The 25384-nt window shown below is 43.1% G+C and overlaps 1 protein-coding gene across 1 annotated transcript in view; it reads left to right on the plus strand.

The window, feature by feature from the left end:
• Positions 1–25384, plus strand: part of Sytl2 (synaptotagmin like 2) — a 109471-nt gene that overhangs the window by 22473 nt on the left and 61614 nt on the right. The window contains exon 2 of the mRNA XM_051148907.1: positions 24040–24506. Coding sequence (XP_051004864.1) covers positions 24406–24506 — 101 coding nt within the window. The 5' untranslated portion in view covers positions 24040–24405. The remainder of the gene's footprint in view (positions 1–24039; positions 24507–25384) is intronic.

The raw sequence follows: 25384 nt of genomic DNA on the forward strand, positions 1-25384 counted from the left end.
CATGCAAGAGCATGAGGCAGAAGCTGAGCAAACAACTGTGAGTGTGCAGAATAAAGCCACAAGCTCCTCAAGGGAGCAGCCTGTGTGTGTTGAAGTCATAGATGGTTCCTTTTCTATTCTGAGCAAAGGCCAGGTGCATAATTGCAGCCCAAATGTCATTGCTTGGCCACACGACTTAATATAGTCCTTTAAAAGGAATGGACGAGGTGGAGCATGCCTGTAATCCAAGCACTTGAGGAGGCAGAGGCAGGTGGATCTCTGTGAGTTTGAGGCCAGCCTGGTCTACAAAGCGAGCTCAGGACATCCATGGCTACACAGAGAAACCATGTCTTGAAAAACAAACAAACAAACAAACAAAAACACAAAACAACAACAAAAAAGATCTTAAAAAAATAACTAGACCCAGGACTGTGCCTATGTTTGTCTACTTCTGCCTTGTAGATCAGCTAACATCTCCACTGCTTAGGCTCAGAGATAGCCATGTATAAAGTGTTTGTCAGAGAATTCCTCATGATCCATGACACATCAAGAGCAAATATATTGTCAGGCAGCTGTACACATTGGGGAAGGGTTACCACCCTGGGGTAAGAATAGATTAAGGCACGCCCAGTCCCAAGAGCAAACACCACCCAAGCTGCCCTTGCTTCCCTCTCAGCACTTCCAGTGCGTCATCCTTTCAGCGTGGTAGGCGGTCTTAACTTTTTCATTCTTTGCTGCCCATGGCCACTGCATGAATCCGTGGAGGAGATGAGCAAACCCCAAACAAGGCCTCGGGTGACATGGCTTGTGAAGAGAAGGATTCTCACAGCATCATTCTAAACATCCTTATCATCTTTGTGTTGAACCAGCCCCTCCTGTTTATTTCTTCACCTTTCTTGCCATTTTGGTTGTGAGCCTAGAGTTTAATGGCCAAGCCACCTCTCTAGCCCTTTGTCATTCTTTTACATTTAATTTGTCACATGACTTTTGATGTTATGGATGGACGCAAATTTTAATTTTAGAAGGGGGTACTAGCCTCCACTTACAACTATGATGTGGGTGTTAGTGCCTAGTGCTATCTGTGGAAGGATAAAACCATTAACTGAGAATTAGGCGAGGTTGGTACCAGTCCCAGCAACCTTTATATAGCAATCTTGCAAATATATTATACTCCATTGAAATGGAAACTCGGAGGTTCAAAGATACCAATCAGCACATCATGACACAACAAATAAAAAATTAGTGCAGCTCTCTGACTAAAGCATTGGTCCTCAACCTCCCTGGTGCTGGGACCCTCATGTTGTGGTGACTCCCAAACATAAGGTTATTTGTTGTTACTTTATAACTAATTTCGTTACTGTTATGCATCATAAAGTAAATATCTGATCTACAGGATGTCTGGTGTCTGACCCTATACGCTGAGAACCACTGGACTGACGTGACATACGTTCCTGCTACTATACAGGCTCAGCTGAGATGGCAGTTAGCTCTGGAGATGCTTGGAGGAAAGACAGGCACAGCTATGGCTGACCTTCTGACGTATAGAAGACTACCATGAGTGCATTGTGACTTTATAGTTTACAAGTCTGTGATTGGGGAGTGCGTTTATCCATTTATTCAAAACAGTCCCTCCAAGTTTTGGAGTTCTGCCCTGGATCAGGGCTCCTTACATTTTTTTTTTTTTCTATCCATCACCCATTTTCACCAGCAAAATTTTCATGAGATTCCAAGTATATAGGGTATATAAAGTAGGTATAAAATCAAACATTTACTTATAATAAATTACAAGAAAATTTATTTAAGAGGCAATCCTTTGGTATACATATAATATTATTTATTAAAGATGAAAGCAAATTTACATGCAAATGAGTTGTTGGATATGTTTATCTTTTATAAAGGATTACGTTTTGGATGATTATTTGATACTAAAAGATGTAACACATTTTCAGCACTATTCAGGATTGACTGACATTTTAAATCTGTAAGAATTGATGTGACAATGGCTCTTCCCCCCATACATACATACATGGTGCAAATGACAGAAGTCTGTCTAGAATCATCTCAGAAACAGTTGGAAATTTTGTTGTAATCCTAACCCAAAGTTCACTGAATGATTTTTTAAAATGAAATTCAAGTTAGCAACTGAAACATCAACTATGCTAACATAATACAATCCTGAGACATGCTAAAGCATAGTTACATATGGAGAAGTGATAGTATGAAAATGCTGGAAATCTCTGTGTTCTGTATATTATGACATGAACATTATGTTTCTATAAGAGTGGGAAGCTGCACTGTAGTCAAAACACTATGGTTGGTAATGTAGAGTCTTGAGTCTGAATGGAAGTGTTTAAGACTGTTTGCTGGCCTTTACTAGCATGACAGAATGAGCAATGCAAAGTGTGCATATTATATGTTATACCTCCAGCTGCAGTGATGTCATTTGGTTTTATGTAGCTGAGCAGTGCCAGAAGCACATGGATTCACTTGCTTTGAATTTCTGCTTGTATATTTAAAAACTTCGCTGTTGCCGAACTTTCACAACCTCCACATCCAGCCAGTTACATCACTGTGTATGGGTGGCAACCCACAATTTAAGAAGCTATGTGATGAATAAGGAGAAGAGACTCCCATAGTGGTGGGAAGGAGAGAGAGAGAGAGAGAGAGAGAGAGAGAGAGAGAGAGAGAGAGAGAGAGAGAGAGAGAGAGAGAGATTACATGATAAAAATAATTGGTCCATTGGTGACTTCAGAGATAAGAGAGACTTGTGGAGACAGGAGAGGTTGTGTGTGTGTGTTCTAAACACTGCTTGCTCCCCATGCCCTGGAAGGATGGTGCTAGTGGCAGCATAGAATTGCTGTAGGAGGTTTTAAAGTTAATCTTTTGGGGTTAACTATAGATTTGCATGAGATTAAAGAAAACAATGCTGAGAAATCTATGTACCCTTTTCTTAGCTGGCCTGTGGGCAGCTGGGGCTTCTCAGAGCTGATTAAAACTAGTCTATAACCATGGATAACAGAGACATGCTTTCTTTACCAGCTCTGTGGATCTGCAGAATTATGGAAAGTAAAATAAATTCAAAATGATATATAAGTGTTAATGCTTCTCCTCCTCCTCTTCCTCCTCTGGCATCTCTCTTCTTCCTCCTTTATTTTTTACTTTCTCTCATGACTTCCTGAACCTCTTAACAATTATCCAACCTAATCTACCTCTCTCCTGGTTTTTTTTTTTTTTTTTTTATTTTTAAAGAGAGCACACAAAGTGACAGATCTCATTATGGTATTTCTATCCAAGTGTGTCATTATACTTTTCCGTACCTCCTCCCTCCCTTTCACTGTCCTCTCCTGCTCCCTCCCTCTCTCTTGCTGGTCCTTCCATCCCCAGACTGTTCTGCTTCTGGCTTCCATGTCACATGCATTCTTTTGTCCTTTCTTTTCCACGTTTTTCCTCTTCTGTGAGATCTCTTCCTTCCTCTCCTGTTACTCAGATCATTAGCCCATGTATTTATTGAATGGTTTGATATAGGATTTGTGCGCATGTGCGCGTGTGCATGCATTTATGTTAAGTATTTGGAATTTATTCTGTTTTTTTTTAAATTTTTTATTATTAATTTATTCTTGTTACATCTCAATGGTTATCCCATCCCTTGTGTCCTCCCATTCTTCCCTCCCTCCCCTTTTTCCCTTATTCCCCTCCCCTATGACTGATGCTGAGGGGGATTTCCTCCCCCTGTATATGCTCATAGGGTGTCAAGTCTCTGTTTTCTAGGCATCTCCCATACTGTAGTTTCTCTCTTCCCTCTACCTGCTTCACCCTTCGCTCTGCTGAAGGTTTTACTCCATACATTCCCATTTGTTAGTGTTTGAGGCCATTTCTATCAGGGACCTTTTCAGGAAGACTTTGCCTATTGTCTGTATCTTGAAATAGTTTCCTTATCTTTTCCTCTTGCTTTTCAAATACATTGAGGTATTTGATTTACTTTTAATTAAGCTTTGCACAGACTAAGAGATACAGATTATTTCATTCTTCTACGTCTGAATATCCAGTTTCTTTCACAGCACTTGTTGAAGAAGCTGCCTCTTTTTCCAATGTGTATTTTTGAAAACTTTGTTCAAAATTAGATGGCTGTAGTTGTAGTTTACTTCTGGGTCTTGGTCTACACGTCTCTTTTTGTGCCAGTACCATGTCCTCTTTGTCACTGTCACAGTTAGGGTTACTGTTGCTGTGATGAAACAGGATGACCAAAGCAACTTGGGGAGGAAACAGTTTATTTGGCTCACACTTCCACCTCACAGTTCATCATCAAAGGGAGTCAGGACAGGAACTCAAGCAGGACAGGAGCTGATGCAGAGGCCATGGCAGGGTGCTGTTTACTGGCTTGCTCATTATGGCTTGCTCATCCTGCTTTCTTATAGAACCCAGGACCACCAACCTAGAGATGGCCACACCCACAATGAGCTGGGCCTGCCTCTATCAATCACTAAGAAAATATCACCCAGCTAGATCTTATGGAGTCATTTTCTCATTTGAAGTTCCCTCCTTTGAGATAACTCTAGTTTGTGTCAAGTTGTCATAAAACTAGCCAGCACAATCATTATATAACCCTGGAAAATAATTTGAGGTCAGACATTGTGATTCCCCTAGCATAGCTCTTTTTTGCTTTGTGTTGCTTTGGCTTTGTGGTTTGTGTGTGTGTGTGTGTGTGTGTGTGTGTGTGTGTGTGTGTGTGTGTGTGTGTGTTTTCTGCGTGAACTTTAGAATTTTTTCCTACTTCTGCAAAGAATGTTATTGGAATTTAGATGGGTTTTCAATGAATTGAAAGACTGCATTTAGCAAGACAACCACTTTTACAGCATTAATCTGGGCAATCCACAAGCATGGGGGTTCTTTCCACTTTATAGTATATGTTCTAATTTCTTTTCTCAGCATCTTAAAGTTTTGCCTCTTCTGTTAGGAGTATCAGGTATGTTATTTGTTCCAAAGCTGTTGTGAATGAGTGTGCTTTCCTGCTGTTTTTTGAACCAGTGTGTTACTGTGTAGGAAAGCAGCTGCTTTTTACATGTCGAGCTCACATCCTGTTAGGTTGCTGAATTTGCCTCTCACATTAAGAATCTTCTGGTGGAGTTTTTAAAGTACTGTATCACTGTCCACATATTTTGATAATTTGACTTATTTCTTCCCTATCTATATACCTTTAGCCCTCAGTCCATTTTATTGTTTTAAAACTTGGAGTACCATATTGACTATACAATAAAATTTCAAGGGAAATACATATGTGTGTCATGTTAAGGTATATTCCTGTTGTTCCTAATTTTTTTTCAGTTTTTTAATCATGAAGAGTATGCTGAATTATATTTATTGAGTTACATATTTCTATGCTTCTAATGTATATAAATTTAGTAAATAAACATGCAATAATATTTATCCAATAAGTATATCCAATGACATATTTCCCTTGTATTAGAGGCCACCCAATATTTAGAGACGATTATAATTGCGGTTTCTAAATTTGAGGTGAAAAATCATTATAGTCCCAATAATCTTGATTTCTTTTGGTTATTTACTATATATACATGTATGAACCAAGGACTAACAAAAGGTACAACCCATCCTATTTGCATATATATGCATATTTACATATACATGACAAAAATCAGTGGAACGGAATCTATGTCTTTAGACAATATTTTCCCCTCATATCTGTCACTTTCTTATTCCTTTGTGCAAGACGATCAAAAGGCTTTCTTTCCTCTTGGTGGCTTTGGCTCCCTAATGGGGGAATCAGGCAGGAGGAATCTGAGGCATTCCGTGGTTCCACAGCCTGAACACTCAGGCTTTATTTTCATACCATTGTATTGCACCATCTCCACTATTAAACTTTTGCAAACTGCAGTCTCAGTTGATGAGTTCATCAAGCACTTTTACTGGGGAAATGTTTCTTTTCTCCCTTAGAGATGGTCTTTGGATAAAGGCGAGAATTCTCCTCTGGTTTATAAAGGGAATTTCCAAGCTGGGATGGTGCTGTGTCCCTACAATCCCAGTACTGTGACTTAGAAGGAGAAAGATTTTTGAATTTAGTTAGCCTTGGATACATAGTAATAGTCTGTCTCAATTTTTTTTATTATCTTATGGTATCTGCTGTGCAATCCATAGATTTTGTGGCTAACCAGGGTCCATCTTGTAGTTGACGAAAACTCCTAGACACTCCATTCTTTGGGATTTTTGAGAATTCCAGTCAAACTTAGGGAAAGACTGTGAGCTAGACAGAAAAAGAGCCATGGTTGTATTTAGTAATACAAGCAGGTTTACAGTATCAATTTGAGCAATCCACAAGTGTGGGGGTAAATACTAAAAAGAGCCAAAGTCCATAAAGGTTACTAATAAAAGGTGAAGAAGAGCTGAGGACTAACAAAAGGGACAACCGACCCCGATCTGTGCACTGTGACACTTCCACTGAAGAAGACAGTGTGGCTTGGAGGTCAAGAGTGTGTACGCTGAAGCTGGACTGACTATACTTTTCTCAATGTTTGATGTATCGCATTGTGAGAAATCCAAGTGGTCATGGGCAGAAAGCGCTTAGAACAGTGCCTGGCACATCCTAAATGCTATGCAAGCCTTTGATAGCCTTATTGTCACTAATTAATATTAATTACTCATGTCAAGTTTTCTATTTATCATCAAGAATAATGTCATAAGAGTATGGAAAAAAGCAATGCATTTTCCTAGTCTCTTCTCAGCATAACACAAAATACTTTTGTGACCCAGATCACATGTTTCCCACAGTGAGGCTGAGCAATCAGTTCTCCCAGACATGGAGCACCCTCTCCTTCAGTGCTTTGTCTGCGTGGAGGCAGCATCGGATCCCACAGCTTTGGTGTCTCGGTTGCACAAGATTTCCTTTGCTTCAAATGTCATCTGTGAATAATAGGTTGTCACACTTCTATTGACTATAAAGTGGGGTTCCTGCTGCTTTCTGCAGTTGTCTGAAGTGCTAGTGGACTTCAGAGAACTCTGAAAAGCCTATATGTTAAAGGAACAGTGATCCTTTGGGGCCATTTAATTTAGACAGAAACCACCCCACTCTTTGGAAGACAGTTCTATAAAAGAATGACCATGTTAAATTCCTGCAAACTTTGGGTGGCTTTCCTCTGTGTTTGAAATGAATGCGTTAAGCTCATATGTTACTATTGCATAGTTTATTGTAGCCCAGCTCTGCCGTGTCTTGAATTGTGTTCTTTCTCCAGTCTGAGCCAGAGTGCCCATTGCTGGAAGGTTGCTAGGAGAGAGGTCATCTTTTTCAATGACTTCATTTGTGATGAGGAGCCAGAAGCTTCCGAAGGTTAAACTTGGCTTTGGTTTCGTATTACACACCAGTTTCCTGTAATCGTGCCCCTCTGCAGTGAAATGTACCCAATGGGTCTCACAAAGCGTGTTGTCCTTTGGATACACTTGTCCATTGCCCACCCCCCATTCATCAAAAAACTAAAGTTACAGATAACATTGTTTTAGCAGAATATTTTGTTTGCTGTTATTGCTTGGACTTTCTCCACTGGGGGAAAAAAGATTTTTTTTTTTTTAAGGTATTACTTGACTCACATATTTGAAATTTTTCAAATGAGAACTTGAAATTGTATCATGGAGCTTTGTGAATAGTAGCATATACATACACACACATACATACACATGTACACACACATGCACGCGTGCACACACACACACACACGCGCACGCACACACACGCGCGCACGCGTGCGTGCACACACACACACACACACACACACACACACACACACACACACTGGAATGGCCATAAGCATTATGGCCTTCAGTAAAAGGAGCACGGTAATAACTCTCACCTTGTGGTGTTGACGACAGCTTGGATGAACTATCTGTGCAAGTATGGGAGATCTTCATCAGAGTAACAATGACCTCACATACAATCTTGCTACCATCCCCCCAATAGTCTCCTACATCTGAACCCAAATAAACCTTATTAGTGCATTCTTCTGTCAGGGAGGGGTGCTTGAACTGTACTCCCTGGACACCAGTTTGATGGTTTTGTAGTCACTTAGTAACGATCCTGACCAGCTTTCTTTGTATTGCAGGATGAGTTTTCAAAAATTGTATGCAAATGACTGAGTAAGCAGAGAGAGAGAGAGAGAGAGAGAGAGAGAGAGAGAGAGAAGGGTTTAGGGGTGGGATAGGGACAGGGGACAGGACAGGGATGGGAAGGGGAAGAGGAGAAGGAAAGAATTATGATACTCATTAGAGAAGCCTAAGCACTAATGAAATAACACATATACTACTACACGCACATGTACTACATACTACATACCACACACACGCACACACACACACACACACACACACACACACACACACACACACACACTGCAGGGTATAGTTAATATGGTATTGCACCATATGAACATCTTGCTTTTCCATGAAAACAGCCCCCATAGACTCATAGGGAGTGTCATTATTGGAAATGTGGCCTTGTTGGGATAGGTGTGGCCTTGTTGGAGGAAGCGTGTCGCTGGGGGTGGCCTTTGAGGTTTCAGAAGATCAAGTCAGACCCAGTGTCACTCTCTTCCTGCTGCCTGCCAATACAGATGTAGAACTCTCAGCTACCTCTCCAGCACCATGTCTGCCTGTGTGCCGCCATGCTTCCTGCCGCTACAGTAATGGCCTAACCCTCCGAACCTGTGTGCCAGCTTCAATGGACTGTTTTCTTTTATAAGCATTGCCATGGTCATGGCATCTCTTCACAGAAACAGAATACTAAGACACTAAGGAACATTGTTAGGCTTTTACCAAGATAACTCTTCATGCCTCCACTGGTGAGTGTCTGCACAAAATTGACTCCTTCGGATGAACTCAAGATCCCCCCAAAACCTGAAAAATGTGCTAGAAGTAGCTCTGCTTTCCAGCTTAAGAGCTCCAATTCCTTTTGCTCACTGCATTTGTTTCACTGTTAGCTTCAAAGCTGATGTGGCAGAGGGGAAATTTCCTTTGTTACAGTTGCTTTCCAAGATGATTTTTTTTTTGAGTAACACACTCGTATAGAGCCTGTCCCCATGCCAGCCACACTGCTTGCTAGTTGCTTAGGGATGGGAATGGAGGAAAGGTTGTTTTAAAAGTTTTTTTTTTTTTCATCATACCTCCCTATATTGTATGAATTACATCTGTGAATTTCACCTAGTGACCCCTGATGAAATAGATATTGTTTGAGGATTTCCACATGAAATAAATTCTGATGGTTCTATAGGGTTGACTTGACACTCACTAGAGAGAAGTAAGGCCTGTAATTCTTCAAAGTGTAAATGCTTGGATTGTTATCTAGGTTCCTTCCAAACACAGGCCTGCAGTTAGCTTAGGTCTTGCTCTCCTTGGTGTATGAGGCCTTTTTCCTAAACATCCCTGGCATTTTGGCTGCTGTTATAGGGAGCCGGGCCTGCTTGATTAAGCCTCTCTGTGATCCTGAGGCCCTGTCATCACCTTGAAACCTTTCCAGCCATTCTCTTCCTCTCTCTTCTGGCCTCAGGAACACTTCTAGGTTGCTCATTAATTTCATTCTTGCAGCTCGGTACACTGCAGCACATGTGGTCTGGGAAGGCAACCTTGCTGTGCAGGCACATGACTAGTCACATCCACAGCTGGGAACACATTGACAGCAGTACTTGCTACCTCACAGTCAGCAGTGCCAAGGTCAGATGACTTCATCCTTCGTGGTTTAATCCCATTCCCTTAGCCCCATAGGAGTCCTCTAACAGTACCCACTGGGAGTTCTAAGGGGAAATCTAGGCTCAATGTCATCCATTTTTACTCCTGAGAAAGACACGCGTGCTGATTACTCACGGTGGCCAAGGAAGGCCCACTTTTTGAGCAGGAGACTGTGTACTTTTCTTTTTTTCTGTACTCCAGCTTCTCCAAAGCAGTTCCAGGGTCTTGACAGTTCAGGAGTTGAGTCGTGGTTTGTCTAAAGCCTACCCCTGCTCAAAGCTCAAGTCAACCCTCACCTCTTTCTGGTTTGTCCTCATCCCTCATCCTCCTCAAATCACACAACTGTCACTTAAATATACTGCGATGTCTTTAGTTATGTCCCACCTTTCCAAATGTGTTGTCTTCTTAATCTTGTCACCTAATATCTGCACAACCTCAGATGAGCCATTTGACCTCCAGTAAACCCAGTTTACAGGTTCTGGCAGGTATTCTTCCACAGTCTCCCGCCAGCACACCTGTTCTCAGTGCAATGCCACAGACCCTCAACGTTGTGCTAATGGGAGTGTTTAGTAGTGCTTAGAGTCAAAATCGTCTTGATGACAGGAACCAGGCCTTCCTACTTAGTACTTATATCAGCTATGCTTTGTCTAATCCCAAAAAGAACATTCTCAGTAAGAGAGGGATGAGGGAAGGGAGGCATAGGAAAAAGAAAAGGGGTCTGGGACTGTACTTCAGTTGAAAACACTTGTGCAGTTTGCTTGAGGTCCTGGCTTCAAATTCTAGCACACCCATATCCCTAACTCTGTGTGTGTGTGTGTGTGTGTGTGTGTGTGTGTGTGTGTGTGTGTGTCTGTCTCTCTCTCTCTCTCTCTCTCTCACACACACACACACACTACCCCTCTGCATTCACACATACAATACACCAAAATTTTTTTGTTAATTTTGTGTCCTGTTTTCCTGATTATTCTGTTCTCCTTTACTATTGCTATATCATATGAAAGGTACTTGGATTTTTTTTTACATGACACAGCAGGATGATAGTTTTCCTTGACCAGTTTAAATAGTCTATCTCTGAATTTCTTTCTCTGTAAGCTAGCTTGGTGACATTTACTTCGACATTTGATTTTATGCCTGTGAGAAAAAATAATTCTGATAAGTGCACCTCATTTTACAAGAGTGGTCAGCTAGCCAAGTGAGTAAAAGCAGGGTCTTTAGTAGTTGAGCACGGATGAGAACCCAGCCCTCTGTTCCTCTAGACAGGGCATGGCTGACCCTGCAGATGCTCATACCTGCCTTAGGAGGTCTTTTAAGATTTGACTAATACCTTCAAGCTCTTTCCTAGATCAGTGCAAAGGAATTTTTGTTTTTTATTAAGATTTAGGAAAAATAGATTTGCTGACATGGCAACGTTGTACCTCCTGCCTGGACCCCAGGTTTGGAGTTTCTTTATAGACACTGCTAACCTGGAGCCACGGGCAGAATGAAACTATTTGTCTCAGGTGGCAAGTTTAGCAAGTGAGTGTTTCAGGCATTCAGAGGGGCTTGGTATGAAAGCCCAGTCCAATTTGCACCCTGCAAGTTTGTGTGGGGGTCCTGGGTGGAACACCACATCCTGCAGGGGTCTGTAGAAGCTCCTGCGTGGAGCACTGCTCAGCTGGCCCTTTCTTCTGTCTTTATTTCTTCTCTCCCTGATGAGTCCTTTAGAGCTCTGGAGCTCCAGCAACCCAGAGCAAGGTCTGAGTCTATTGCATCGAAGTGTATGGGTGCAAGTCCCTTCACCCCCATGACCTGCAGTGACTTCCCCTGGATGTGATGATGGCAACCCTGCTGGCCTCTTCTTACAGTACATTGGTCACATGTGCAGTGAGAGAGAAGGGTTGGAAGAAGGTAAAATGTCTGTTTCTTTTCTAACCATCCCAAGAAATGAGCATCCTACTAATGGAGTGTAGAAGCAAACAGTTTCCTTTCATCTTGTAGAGCACATACACACGCTTCAGAGTTATTAGTGCTTACTGAGGTGCTTTGACTTTCCCTGTAGAAGACTGTGTTCTTGCTGGTTGTCACTTGAGTTTCCAGCATTTGGTTGAAACTCTTTAGAAAAGAAGGTGCATAATTATCCCTTTTGGCTCAGCAAAAGAAAAACCCACCACACTGGACACATCATTTTTAGCTTTGAGTTGCCTTTTTAAGAACTGTGGTTCTGTTGGTTATAAACCAGTGGAAGTTTCTCAGGGATAAATGTAATGTATATTTTCAACCTTGGCAAAGGTGATGTCACAGTTCTGAGCAGCTATGCAGCTATATATGTTTTTTTGTTTGTTTGTTTGTTTTTTTTTTTTTTTTTTTGTCTAATGTGGCAACAGCTTAGAGAAAAGCTACTTTCTCACTTTTTCAGTTAATCTTGGGGAAAAAAAAAAGGAAAAGAAAGTTCTGGTCTTTTGGAAGAACATGAAATGCATGTGGTTCTTTGGTGGAATTTGGTACAAGGTCACAAAACATGATGTGGTCCAGCACTGGGGAATTCTGGGGGAGTCAGACATGATATCTCATGCTTTCAGGAAAGCTTAGGTGTGTGGCAGACAGTAAGTAAACAGATAGCCTCTCTATACCACAAAGCACCAGAGAGCATCATCGAAGAGTCGATGATGGGATTTCTGAGCTAGGCTAGCCTTATCTTTCCAATCAAGGGACATATGTGGAAAGATTAGTGTGACTTTAAGAAGTTCTGGGTGGGTCTTGCAGAGGAGGAGCTGAATATGTCAAAGGAATAGAAGTGTGAGAGGTAAGTGAAAGACATTTCAAGAAACTGCATAAGGAAAACGGAGAGGAAGGCTCGGGGTCGGACATGGGGCCCAATGTAACATTGGAGGCTTGACTGCTGTTTTGAGGCAGTCAGGAGTTGTTAAAGGTATATCCTAGGAAGGAACTTTAAATGGAGAGAGGCCCTTAGGTCAGAGCCCTCCACATTACTAGATCAGTGTGGAAGCTCTGCCAATGGAGGAGAGGTTTCTCATGGCCACATGGGCCATGAGGGGTTGATGGTATCCACATGTCTTTTATATAGTTGTGTCATGGCCCGCTCCGGGAGGGTGACCATCACAATGAAATGCAGCATTGAGCTTTTGAAGACAGATTCTCATAGGAACGTGTGGCTGAAGATTTATCACGGGACTGTACTGTTTGGGCTAATGACCCCAGCATGCCTTTTTGCATATTATTGCCTTTAAAGGAAAAGCCATCTCTCCCTAGAAATGCCCTTTGGTTATTTTTAAACTGTGTGGTAGGGGGAATTGATGGAATTCCTAAGGTCATCTCCAGCTGTTTTTCTCCAAAAGACCAGCTGAATATTTCATGCGATTTGCTCATTAGGCCTTTTATTTATCCTTCTGTGAGGCATTGTGCTGGGTCTGAGTCAGGGCGGTCTGGGAAATGAGCGAAGGGATGGAGTTTGAGGAAAACTGAGCATGTCCTGAGAGAGCTGCTGCTACTCCTTTTTTAAGTGCAGCTCTGCATAAAGGTGGTCATTTCTACTACCTTGTCATAGGCACAAGGGGAGTGTCTCTACGGCAGATGACCACTCCCTTGAAGGATAGCTGGAATTTGAAGGCTCAGAGACCAGTTCAGTCAGATGCCTGAGCAGAAGCATGCCTGACCAAATGACCTGATAGTTAACGTCACATAACAGCTCTTATAATGCAGTGCCCTTCTTACTCAAGAATGTGACTCAAAGAACTTTATCGCTGTGAAGCCAGGTATCCCTTAAGACTTCTAGGAGGGTCTCCAATGGTATTTGATATCTGTAACTACAGCAGTACTCCTTTCATCTCTTAGGGACTAATTGAAGGCAGATGAAGAAGGCGTTATCTGTTTCCTCAGTGGGCACTATGAACCCTTCTCTTAGCTAAAGTCAAGGACAACTGTTTGAACCTCATGCTGTGTTAGAAAGTGAATAGAAGCATGTAGTTGTGTAGCATTTTATTTTCAAAATGTCCCCTGATACGTAGACCTATTGGCTCCCTGTAATGTTTCACCAAGGGAGGTTGGCAATGTTTGCCTCAACTTTAGAGTGGAACAAATGGAGCCTTAAGTCAGGGCTTTACTCCTGGTCAGCAAGCTGGTAACTGGGTGACCACAATTCAAACAGCATGCTGTGGATTGAAATCTCATGACTTTTCCTCGTGACATGGCCAAACAGACTGAAAACTGGGGCCAATTTTTTTTTTCTCTCACCATAGAAGCGATTTAAGGGGTACCTTTAAAGGAAGAAAATTCTGCTACACATACACCTGGGCGTTGAAGGAGACTCTCTGTCATGGCTTTTTAAGCATGACAGGTCAAAACAACTTCACCTCATCGGCTCTGGAACATTACTTGTTGTTTGAGGTAGTGTTCAGTAATACTTAGCACCCGGCTGGAATAAGTAGTGGGTTAATAGCACTAACCAAAGATGGATTCTGCAGTTTCCATCTTAAAATGTCTACTGGGCATGGAAAAAGGGCTCAGTGAGTAATATGCTTGCCACCAAAACAGAATCCGAGTTTAAATCCTCAGCACTACATTTGGAAGAAGGCCCAGATGCAGCGGCCCACACCTGTAGCTCCAGGCTGGGAGGGGAAGGCAGGCAAACAGCCAGCACATGTAGCTAAAACAGCGAAGCCAGGGTCCGTGAGTAGCCTTGTCTCAGAAGAGTAAAGAAGGCAATTGAGGAAGATATTCGGCACTGATGTCTGGCTTTTACACACACCACTACACACATGCACATACATGCCCATACATGCATGTCTGTGCACAGCTACATCAAGGCAAAAGAATTCTAACAGCAATGTTGAAAGTAGACCCAGTACTTTTTTCTCTGCTCTGAAACATCTGGAGGTGAAGTCATTGTTGTCTAGGTGGGCAGGAAACTTAGAGGAACGCTCCCAACCTTTTAGTGCCTTATTTATTACTTGGAAGATTTTCTTTCACTATTATAGGCAAGGAGGGGCTTAAGAAATGAAGTGGAGAGAAACCTTTCCTTGAAGAGTGTGTGAATCAGGACTGCATTTAGTAGTTATAGTAATTCGGGTGCATTCATTATTGAATAACTAGTTTTTCATACTCTGTATTTGCTTTATTCTTCTCGGCAACTTAGTAAGATCGTTATGACGCCCATTTTACAGACAAGTCTGAAGCTCAGGGAAGCTAGGTAGCTTGCGCTGTGGGAGTCCACACATCCTGGGTCAGTCTGCTCCACTCCAAAGACTGTGTTCTTCCTTACTCCCTAGGAGAGATGTAGAAGCATTGCAGCGGCCCAGCGGAGTGTGAATACAGCCAGACTGTGGTAGGGGTATGTCAGACAGGTCCTGGGCTATAGGTGCAGTTTTATGGGGGAGGTCCCATTCAAGTTAGGACTTTAGAGCTAGAAAGGCTTGACTGTTTGACACAGGAAAGGTGTTCTAGATGGTGAAAGCAGCATGAGCAGCCACCAGGCGATGATGTGGAGGGAATGAGTGAGGAGTGGGTTGGCTAGAATCCGAGGATAGGAAGAGGCCCATGGGCTTAGAGTAAGAACAGCAAGAACACCAGGATGAAGAATCTGGATTTTGCATCAGGGAAGCTCTGGGGGAGGTGTTTAAGTGGTGAGATAGCTTGCTCAGAGTGACGGCAGCTTTTGGGTCTGGATCTACTGGATTATTTAATAATCCAAGACTGATGGAAAAGTGGGGAGGGGACAAGGAGAGACAAGCCCAGGTTGCCACCCACTGTTACTTTGGAGGATGTATTTTGCCAGCAGGAGTGCTGGGGAGGTAGCCTGGGAGGCGGGAGAGTGCTTGTCTAGAATGTGTGAAGTCCTGCAAAACAAAACATAACAACAGCAAAACACTCAACACTAAAGAAAACAAAAGCACAGGGGCCTAGCCTGCAGACCAGTGGTTTAGAAGTGCGCATGTATTGTTGCTGTGCTAAATTTAGTGGCACGAAATGCCACCAGATTATGAGTGTTAGGAGGTGAAATCAAAGGGTCAACAAAATTAAGTTCCTCCTGGGGGGTTGCTGGAAATGTTTCCTAGTTTTTCCAGTTTCTAAAAGAGTTAGGTGTCCCTGACTTCTTCCTCCAAGTTCAAAACATACCATTCCAACTGAGTTCTTCTGGGTGTTGTCCCCTGCATCTCCCCTAATTGTCCCTCATTCATATAAAGGCCCCATGATTATGTTGCCTTTACCTAGATAATCCAACATAGATAATCTCTTTATCACAAGATCCTCAAATTTCAAAGACAAAAAAAATTCTCCTTAAAGACCTCAGTGGTGGGGTCTGCATTGCATACGAATGGGCATAAACTTCTAATTTACTCTCTAAAATGGGATGGGAAGGTTGGGAGAAAAGAGAGTCTCCTGAGGTAGAGGAAAAGCAGTCGCATCATGCTCTGGTCTCAAGGCAAAATAGAAGGGGTGAGGTGGGGGGGTGGTATGTGTGAGGGGTGGGGGTGGGAAGGATGAGGTGGGATGGGAGGGTAGCCTTCTTGTGAGGGGGTACTCACAAGACACTTGCTATGCCCATACGGTCTTACCTATAGCCAAGTGCTTTCCTCATGATAACCCTGTCCAGCATGCTTTGCTACCCACACAATACAGACCAGGAAGCTAACCCATAGTCTTTAGGAATGTCTCCAAAGACTCAAAAAAGATCAGTCTTCTTTCAAGTGTCCCTTGACTCAAAAGCCAGAATGTTTAACAGTAGCCCTCCATGTCAAAGGCAGGGAGAATATTCCTGGCAGAGCCTGGATTTCAAAGGCATCTGTTTAGAAGATGCGTAGAAGGAAGGAAGACCTTATAAATTGTAGCAACTGATGTGTCTTTGGTGGGAACCCCAAGCTAAGAGTCCCCAAGGAAAGAGTTCCTCACCCCCAGCCTGTCAGGAAATGTACATAACTCTACCCAAATGAGGCTTTTAAAGTCTAAGCTAATGACAGCTCCAGTTGAGTTAACTTTATGTTTCTGGGTTTAATTCCAGTCTAGTTAATGAATCAGCTGGCTCCTGCACTCCCTTCCTTTTAACTTGGAAACCTGAAAACCCTGGAAGATAACTGAATCTAGAATTGGTCTGCAATTCCTGCTTGCTATCAGTGTGGGTTTCAGGAATGCTGTGAGCTCAGCCCATCTCAGTTGGCAGTCTGTATTTCCACTAAAGTGGGATATGCCCTGTAAGAAAAAGAAGTTTTCTTTGAGTGTCCTAGCTCTCATGTTAGGCAGCTGTGCAACCCTGAAGCACTCATCCACCGCCTCCTCTTCATCTCTGTTCTCCTGTCTGCACAAAGAACTAGTCAGGCTTCTACAATGCAGCTGTTTCTGTGTGGGGGTGTATGGGTGTGATCTCACTCTCGCCACGGCTGAACAACAATTGATAGGCGAAGGACCATGTTCACCTTTTAATAATTGCTGAACACTTTAGCTGGTCCTCAGCCATTTCTGCCCTCCTGGGAGTCTCTGATAGTGATCCCAGACCTGGTCAGGCAGACACGTCATTGTGGGGACGACTTAGAACATGCACACCTCTGGACATCAGCACCTGGGTCAAGCTTGACGATGTGAGTTTGAGCCCGAGGAGCCTCGTGGTGGAAAGAAGGAACTGCCTCCCACAGGCTGTCTTCTGAGGTCCACATGGGTGCCTTGGCATGTTCATACCACCTGCTGGCGCATGCACACAGAGGCAGACAGAGGGGGAGAGAGAGTGTGGGACGAAATTAAAACTATAGACTCGGCCAAGTACACAACTGAACTGGACGTGCTGGGAGGGGCAACAGAAGCCTAATCCAAAAAGCAATGCTGAGGCTTGAGCTCCGCAGTATAAACTGCTCACTGAAAAGAGCTCTGAATAAAACCAGGGCAAGTGCCCAAACCAACTGATGTACCAATCTCAATACAGAAACAGAAGAAGCATGAGAAGACAAGCCATGTGGCTCCTCTAAAAGACCATGGCTCCCTCACAATAATTTTAAATCTAGAAAAGTGGCCTAAATGCCAGATAAAGAATGTAGAAGTAGACATATAAAAAGAGCCCAGAGGTTACAAAGAAGCAGATGAATATGTTAAGGAAATCAGTCCAGGACCCACAGAAGGGACAGCGAGATAAAAGCAGTTTCGGAGGGCAGGCTAAAGTGGAACCAACATATAGAACTGGCAAGCTAGTTCCACCCCGGTGTAGAAGTGTTAGCTTTTGTACCTGGTTACCCATGCCTATGGTGTAGGATAGTCACGGGAGGGCTTTCTGCTGGGAGGGCTGTACTCCATCCCAGCTTTTCCTGCAGTACCTGTAGGTTAACCCACCTTTCAATGCCATTGTGGGTAAGGAAGGGTGTGAGATATTTAGCTTTATGCATGATGGGGCATATGTTACTACCAGGGACGAGAGAGACCATTGATCTAAACTTTTCTTATTTTTATTATATTTTCATTTTATATATGTATATAATACTTATATATTATAATATATTTATTATATTTTTAGCTAAGCGCCATTGTCTCCAAATCAGACATATTTGTTATTGCTCTTCTTCTGTTGCCCAATGGGTTTTTTCCTCCTTCTTTGTAGCTTTCATCCTTGAAGTCATGGGACTGTCAGAACAATTTGCTTTTCTTCTGACAAAGTCATGTGAGAGTCACTGCCAACATGAGTTTTCCTCCCCTTCCTTGGGGCTCAGGGCCTCATCTGATATACCAACAGCTTTGCAGGAAAGCAGAAGATGGGATCTGGCTCCCTTCTTGTGGCACAGCATGCTGGGAAAGAGATTCTTTAACTATACAGTTTTAACCTGAGTTTTGGTCACAAGATGAGTGAGGTGGAGGCTGCAAATCCAGCCTTCCTCTTTGCTATCAGCAAAAGCACATGCTGTTTCAGGTCTCTGTTTCTCTCCTCAGTTTAAGTCTTGGACAATTGACAGGAGGAGCATTCACTCTTTTTTGTTTGTTTGTTTGTTTGAGACAGGGTTTCTCTGTGTAGCCTTGGCTGTCCTAGACTCACTTTGTAGGCCAGGCTGGCCTCGAACTCACAGTGATCCGCCTGCCTCTGCCTCCTGGCATTAAAGGCCACCACGCCCAGCAGGAGCACTCACTGTTACAGAGGAACTGTGGCAGGGACAACACACAGGAAATGTCAATCAAACAGTCCACATTCAAAGCTCTCCTATTTCCCTTCTGCTGCCGTTCCTGGGATTTTGCTTGTGCCCTAGTTTGGTTTCCGCTGTTTCGCACAAAAGCAACTCGGGGAAGAAAAGATTTATTTGGTTTGCATCATGATCACAGTTCATCACTGAGGGAAGTCAGAGCAGGAACCTGGAGGCAAGAGCTTATGCAGAGACCATGGAGGAGCGCTGCTTACTGGCTTGCAGTTCTGGCTCAGCCTGCCTTTTATGGAACCCAGGGCCACGTGTGTGTGTGTGTGTGTGTGTGTGTGTGTGTGTGTGTGTGTGTGTGTGTGTGTGTGTGTGTGTGTGTGTGTGTGTGTGTGTGTGTTGGGAGCGGTGCTATGTGGCTCGGCCTTCTCACATAAATGATTAATTAAGGAAATGACCACAGGCCAATCTAATGGAGGCAAGTTGTCAATTAGGGTCCGGCCTCCCAGCTGACTCTAGTTTGTGTCAAGTTAACAAAACCAACCATCACATTATGTAGCGTCTGTAGTGTCCTACATTTTCACCAGAGCTTTTCAACCATCTCCCTAAAGAAAGGAATGCACTCAGTCACCCTACACAAGAGTCTTCAACAAGAATCTTAGAGAAGCCATGTGATAGTCAAAGCACAGTGCAACCCTAGAGTTGGAACCCAGTGGATGACATGGTCTCGTCGTCACCCCTGTGTACTAAAGCTAGGTTCCCATGAAGTAGAAGCTCTGCCCCCTCCCCCTGGATTTCTTTAATTTCGACAAATATTTTCATTCCTATTGGAGTGGCAGGTGCTGCGGGCACAAGACTCTCAGAAAGCCAAACCTTACCTCAAACTAGGTGGGTGGCAAATGAGCAGACCTGAGTTTGAGATAGACCGATGCCTACTGTGATAGTGTGAGTTGGGTACTAACAGAACACAGCGGAGGGACTGCTTCCTGGCCCGGAGCTGTTAAGAGAAGATGTCTTGTACAATAAGTAGCAGTTAAGTCAGGACCTAGAGGGAAAGAGTAGACGATGCAAAGACCCAGTAACAAGAGGAACTAGAAGTGTTCAGCATGGCTGGCTCTGAAGGGAAAGAGCTTGAGGAAGAGACAGCTGTGAGTCCCCAGGACTCTTAGCATCAGCTATTGGACCATGGAAAGAAGGCAAAGGGGTTTCAGCTTAGCATATGTTTTGGTTGGGTCTGAGTTATAAAACAATCACTTGGCAGCATGCAGAACGTGGGTGGGAGGCTGAGCACAGGGAGGCTTCTGCTCACCACTGGGACACTTCTATAACCCCATGAATATGGAAAAAAATTTTTTTTTTACTTCTCTCCTTACAGAGATTATTATTCTCCTCCTTCAGGGAGGGGGTGGGAAGAGGACCAGGCGCTTTAGAGGACATAACGCCTTCTTACAAGCCGAGGGCCAGTGGTTCCTCTATGCTTAAGGAGAGAATGATGGTGGTAGGGGGATGGCTCCACAGTTAAGAGCACTGACTCCTCTTCCAGAGAACCCAGGTTCAAATCCCAGCACCCACTTGGTAGCTCACAGCTGTCTGTAATGCCAACATCTGAAGCGCTCACACAGACATGCATGCTGGCAAAACACCAACGCCATAAAACAAAATCAAAAAAGAAAAGAGGAGAGCGATGATCCACAGACAGAACTCTATTTTGCCACCACATTTTGAGGACTCTGTGTGGGAGGGGGGGCACTGAGTAAGATGGCAACAACAGGGTGATCTGTTCTTTCAAAACAATTGGCAAATGCCAGTCTCACTTAACAGCAAAAAGCCTTCTTTGCGTTCAGTCACTTCATCTGTAAAAACATAGGACCTACCTCAGCATCCACTCTGCCAGGAAGCAGAATGAATAGCAGGCATGCTGGAGGTACCAGGAAACACTGATTCCCTTCTCCCTTTACCTGCCCCCCACCTTCCTGTAGCTCCATCTCAGACTGAGAGCCAGACCCTCACAGTCCTTACCAATAACCAGTGCAGTCTGGACCACTTCCTCTCTGACCTGCTCTTCCTGTTATCCTGGCTTACTCTGTGGTGCCCAGCTCTAGCCAAATTGTGGTTCTCACTCCCACCTCAGGGTGCTCTGGTGTCTGTATGGCGTATCTCTTTATCTTTCTCAAGTTTTTGTTCAAATGTCAATGTCAGTGAGGCCTACCCTAACCGACTCCCCATTCTCTCACAAGATTATTTTACTTCCTTTTCAGCTTTTTCTTCCATAGCACCTGCTACCTTCCAGCACCATACATAGTTTAATTATTTAGACTTTAAAAATGTAGAAGAATTATTTGTACTATTTAATTTGATCAAACTCTTGCCAGGAAGCTTTTTTTCTCTCTTTCCCTCTTGCTCTCTGCTGCCTCCCTAGCATGCAGAAGTTTACCAGGCTCCCTGTTGGCTGGGTGAAGGAACGAATGAAGTGGTCACTTAGCTCCTAGCCAAATGCCACTTGAAATAGTGGGATCCGGCCAGGATGTGGTACTGCGGAGTCTCAGCTGCCCTCTGGGCAGCCTCTACAATTGGTCTGCCCACCTAGAGGAGCAGGTTCAGCCCTGCGCTGCTCTGTTGGAAAATGAGAAACTACTCCCTGGTTTGCCAACAGCTTCCCATGAGAGGTGCGTTTGCCTTAACCTTTAAACACCAGTGCAAACAAGCACTGGTTGGCTTGCATTTTTTTCCCTTGGAGTTGTGGAAAGCAATGTTTCTGCCTGTGGCAGCCCTTCCCATTCCGACTGTGAGCCCATTGAAAGTGTTTTTCTCATCCTGTCCCAACTCCTTGAACATAAAAGCAACCTCTTTCTCATCCAAGTGGCAGTACAAGGAAGGCCTCACTGTGGACACTGTTCTAAGAATGTGGCCTTAATCTATTTCCTTGCCAACCTTTGGGCTCTGAGGAGGGCGCTGTGTGTGAAGGAAGAGAAGAACTGAGATGTCCTTGTATCTGTGGTGACACTGTGTACAGAAATTGATTGACTAACTAATTCATATATTATATTTATCCACAGTCAGAGACTTACAGTAACATAGGGGCCTGAGAGCAATCATAGTATGGATCTCTATCTCTCAATAGCATATAACACTCACTATTGCAATTACATATGGGTAATAGGAATAAATATCCACATGAATGGTGAAACATATATATATACACATATGCATATATGGATGAAGGAAGAAGCTTTTGTATCAGCAAAGTTTCTGCTGCAAATGTGAAACTTTAGTGGCTTCTTTGTTTCATAGTGGTGGGTAGCCAGAGTGACCCTGTTTCAGGTGGGTCAGGTTCAAGTGGGCTACAGGGAGGGCATGAAACTTCAGAGCAATAATTTAATGTATTACAGGTTTTACCTCTGCCTATGGAAGTTAGTAAAGACTTCGTGGAGGTGGTAAGTTTGATCTGCCTTGAAGGATGAGAAATTTCCAAGACAGACAGGCAGAATATAGCATATACAAGTACACGAAGATTTTAAAAAGAGACTTTTGAAAAATATATTCAAACATATATACATATAAATATGTATATGTGTATATATGTGTGTATTTATGTGTGTATGTATATATGTTTGTGTATGTATGTATGTATATATGTGTGTGCATGTGTACATATGTGTGTACATATGTGTATGTGTATATATGTTTGTGTATGTGTAGTTACTGTGGGTAAGATAAAAGAGCTGTAGGGAAATGAAACAAGGTCATCAAGGTTTCTGCATATAAAGCTGAAACTTCATATCACATAGACAAATAGAAAACAGATAACCAAACACATTCTCGTGTATGTGAGAGAACATTTATTTTCTCTTTTAAAATTTTTTATTAAAATTGTTTTCATACAGTATATTTTACCATATTCTTTTTCCTCTCCCTATTCCTCACAGATTCTCCCAACCTCCCTTTTCACTCAACTTCGTGTTCTCTCTCTTTCTTTCTTTCTCAAAAAAAAAAAAAAAAAAGAAAGAAAGAAACAAGAAAAATAACAAAAAATAAAAAATCAAAATCAAAACAAACTAAAAAAAAAAGGAAAATCAATAAGAAAAAAAAAACCCACAGAAACAAAACAAAAAGTACACACACAAAAAAGTTGGAGTCAGTTTTGACCAAGCACAATCTTATTTAGCAGCAAAGGCATGGGCCCAAAAGGGAAGCAAGAATGCATTTTTAGTGGCGAGTTTTGGTAAAGGGTACAAGATGTGTTCTTTTTATAGTCACTGCTTTACTTAATCACTACAGCCTGCAAAGGATGCCCTAACGCTGAGTACAAAGGAGCAGACAAAAATCTCTGGTAGAATAACTCAATTAATGGGTTTTGGTAGCAAGCCAATGGCCAGCGGTAGCTGCCCAGTAGTTCTGTTTTGCAAGGTACCCATGCATAAATGTATCTCACTCTCGTGCACGTTCTTTTCTTTGTAAGTGGGGATGCTTTAAGGATGACTTAAGCACGTGGCTTTGAGTGTCTGTTGTCCACATGCAGCTCTAGACTTGTTAAAGGACCCATCCCCAAGTCTTGCCTCATGGCATTCTTCAAGTTTCACCCTCTTGTTTGCCCCATATTTAGGATACCTCTTGGAAAATCAGATTCTTCCCTACCTTGTGACTCAGAAGTGCTGACTTGGGATGATGGGATGTTTTGAAACTCTATCTCTTTCTTCCTTTCGCCCAGTTTATATGTACATATCAGTAAGTGTTCAGAAATGAAGGAGGACAAGCTTGGCGACTTCCTCCTGGCCCAGCGAAGGCTACGCGTGCAGCTGAGTGAACAGTAACTGTAGGGCTATTCTAGTTCTGCCCATGGTGAATTCTGCTGCCTTGCAGAAGACAGGCCCATACCAGTGGAAAGCTCCCACCAGCAAAGTGGTTACTGGTTACTATTTCCCATAATTCCTTGACACCTTCAAGTTGCATTGCCCTGGTCCTGCTGAATTCTAGCATTACTTTTTAGCCCGGAATTTGTAGCGAGAAACCTTCCACGGCTCAGGTGGGTTGTTAAACATTGACAGTCATCTTTGTGTGCACTCCGTGGTCTAGAGTTGGGTAGAAGCATGTTTCTGACACTTTGACCTTGAGCTCAGGAAGCTGGCAGAACTGGTTTGCTCAGTTCAAAAACCGTCACCTATGGCCATATTACAGTGTGCCACTGAGCAGTGCTTACAGGAATTGCTTCTCATTGATTGGTGTTCATTGTCTCATGATCTTCCAGGTTAGGGATGCACCAACGAGGCTGTCCCTCAAGATGGTGATGAGCGTGGAGAGACTGTGTCTAAGACTGGTCCAGAGAGGGTGCACTCAAGTAATGCTGCTGAAGAGACAAGCAAAGCATGTGGCATCCTCCTGAGAGCCATCTACCGCACAGACTACGACTACCTTGGGACCTTGCTCTTAGGACTTTCGTGTCATCTGACTAAAACTTGTGTGGAGCCCAAAGACTTTTTTTTTTCCCCACCAAATAAGATAGTGTTTCATTTTTGCATCCTGTAATCATCCTGGTTATAATTTGAGCTGTTTTTCCCTTGAGAACCCCAAGCCGCATTTGTTACTGTTCTTTTTGTGTACACTTCTCTCCAAAATGATTGACTTAAGCTTCTTGACAGAGGAGGAACAAGATGCCATTTTAAAGGTTCTACAGCGGGATGCTGCCCTGAAGAGGACTGAAGAGGAGAGGGTCAGGTAAGCAGCCAGAAGAATGTTCGGGTGTGAGGGAAAGAAGGTGTTATCCACAGAAAACAAGGCTACTTTCTTTTCAGGCATAACTGGGAGTTTGTCTTGTAGCCTAAACTTATCCATTCCAATTTTAGGTTAACTTTCTGAGCAGAACTTTTTCCTCCTGATCGTTCTTAATTTATCTACTATATTCCTTCCAGAAATAGGGTCTCAGTTAAAAACTTCAGCCAGACATGTTGCATGAGCCTTTAGTTTAAGCTACTCAGAAGAGTGAGATAGGACCACGTTAGTTCACAGTTTGAGATGAGTGTGGGCAATACAAGGAGATCCTACCCCTCAAAACAGAAACACCCCTATATGCCTTTGATTCAGTTTAAAAATGAGACATAGGACTAGGCATGATGGCTCATGTCTGTCTGTGGTCCTAGAATTTGAGAGGTTTAATCAAGGGGATTGACTGGAGTTCAAGGCTAGCCTGGAATGTCATATAAAACCCTATCTCTTAAACAAACAAACAACATCACAAACAAACAAACAAACAAACAGAAAAGGTGCTGGGGAAATAGCTCAGTCAGTCAAGTGTTTGCCACCTAAGCATGGCCACATGTGCCTAGCATCCCACTACTGGGAAGGCAGAAATTGAGGGCTGTAGAAGCCTACTAGCTAGCCAGCCCAGCTGAATGGGTGGGTTCCAGGTTCAGTGAGAGACACCCCCCCATCTTAAAAAAAAAAAAAGTAAGATGGAAAACAATTGAGAACAAGTACCTGTTGTCAACCTTTGGTCTCCTCACATTCCTGCACATATGTGTCCCACCCCCAACAATACCACACATCAAAAATTTAAAAACAGAAATGAAATGTAGCTGGTAGTTGAATGTTTTGTG

Source organism: Acomys russatus, chromosome 7 (genome assembly GCF_903995435.1).
Source record: "Acomys russatus chromosome 7, mAcoRus1.1, whole genome shotgun sequence".
Classification (NCBI taxonomy): Eukaryota; Metazoa; Chordata; class Mammalia; order Rodentia; family Muridae; genus Acomys; species Acomys russatus.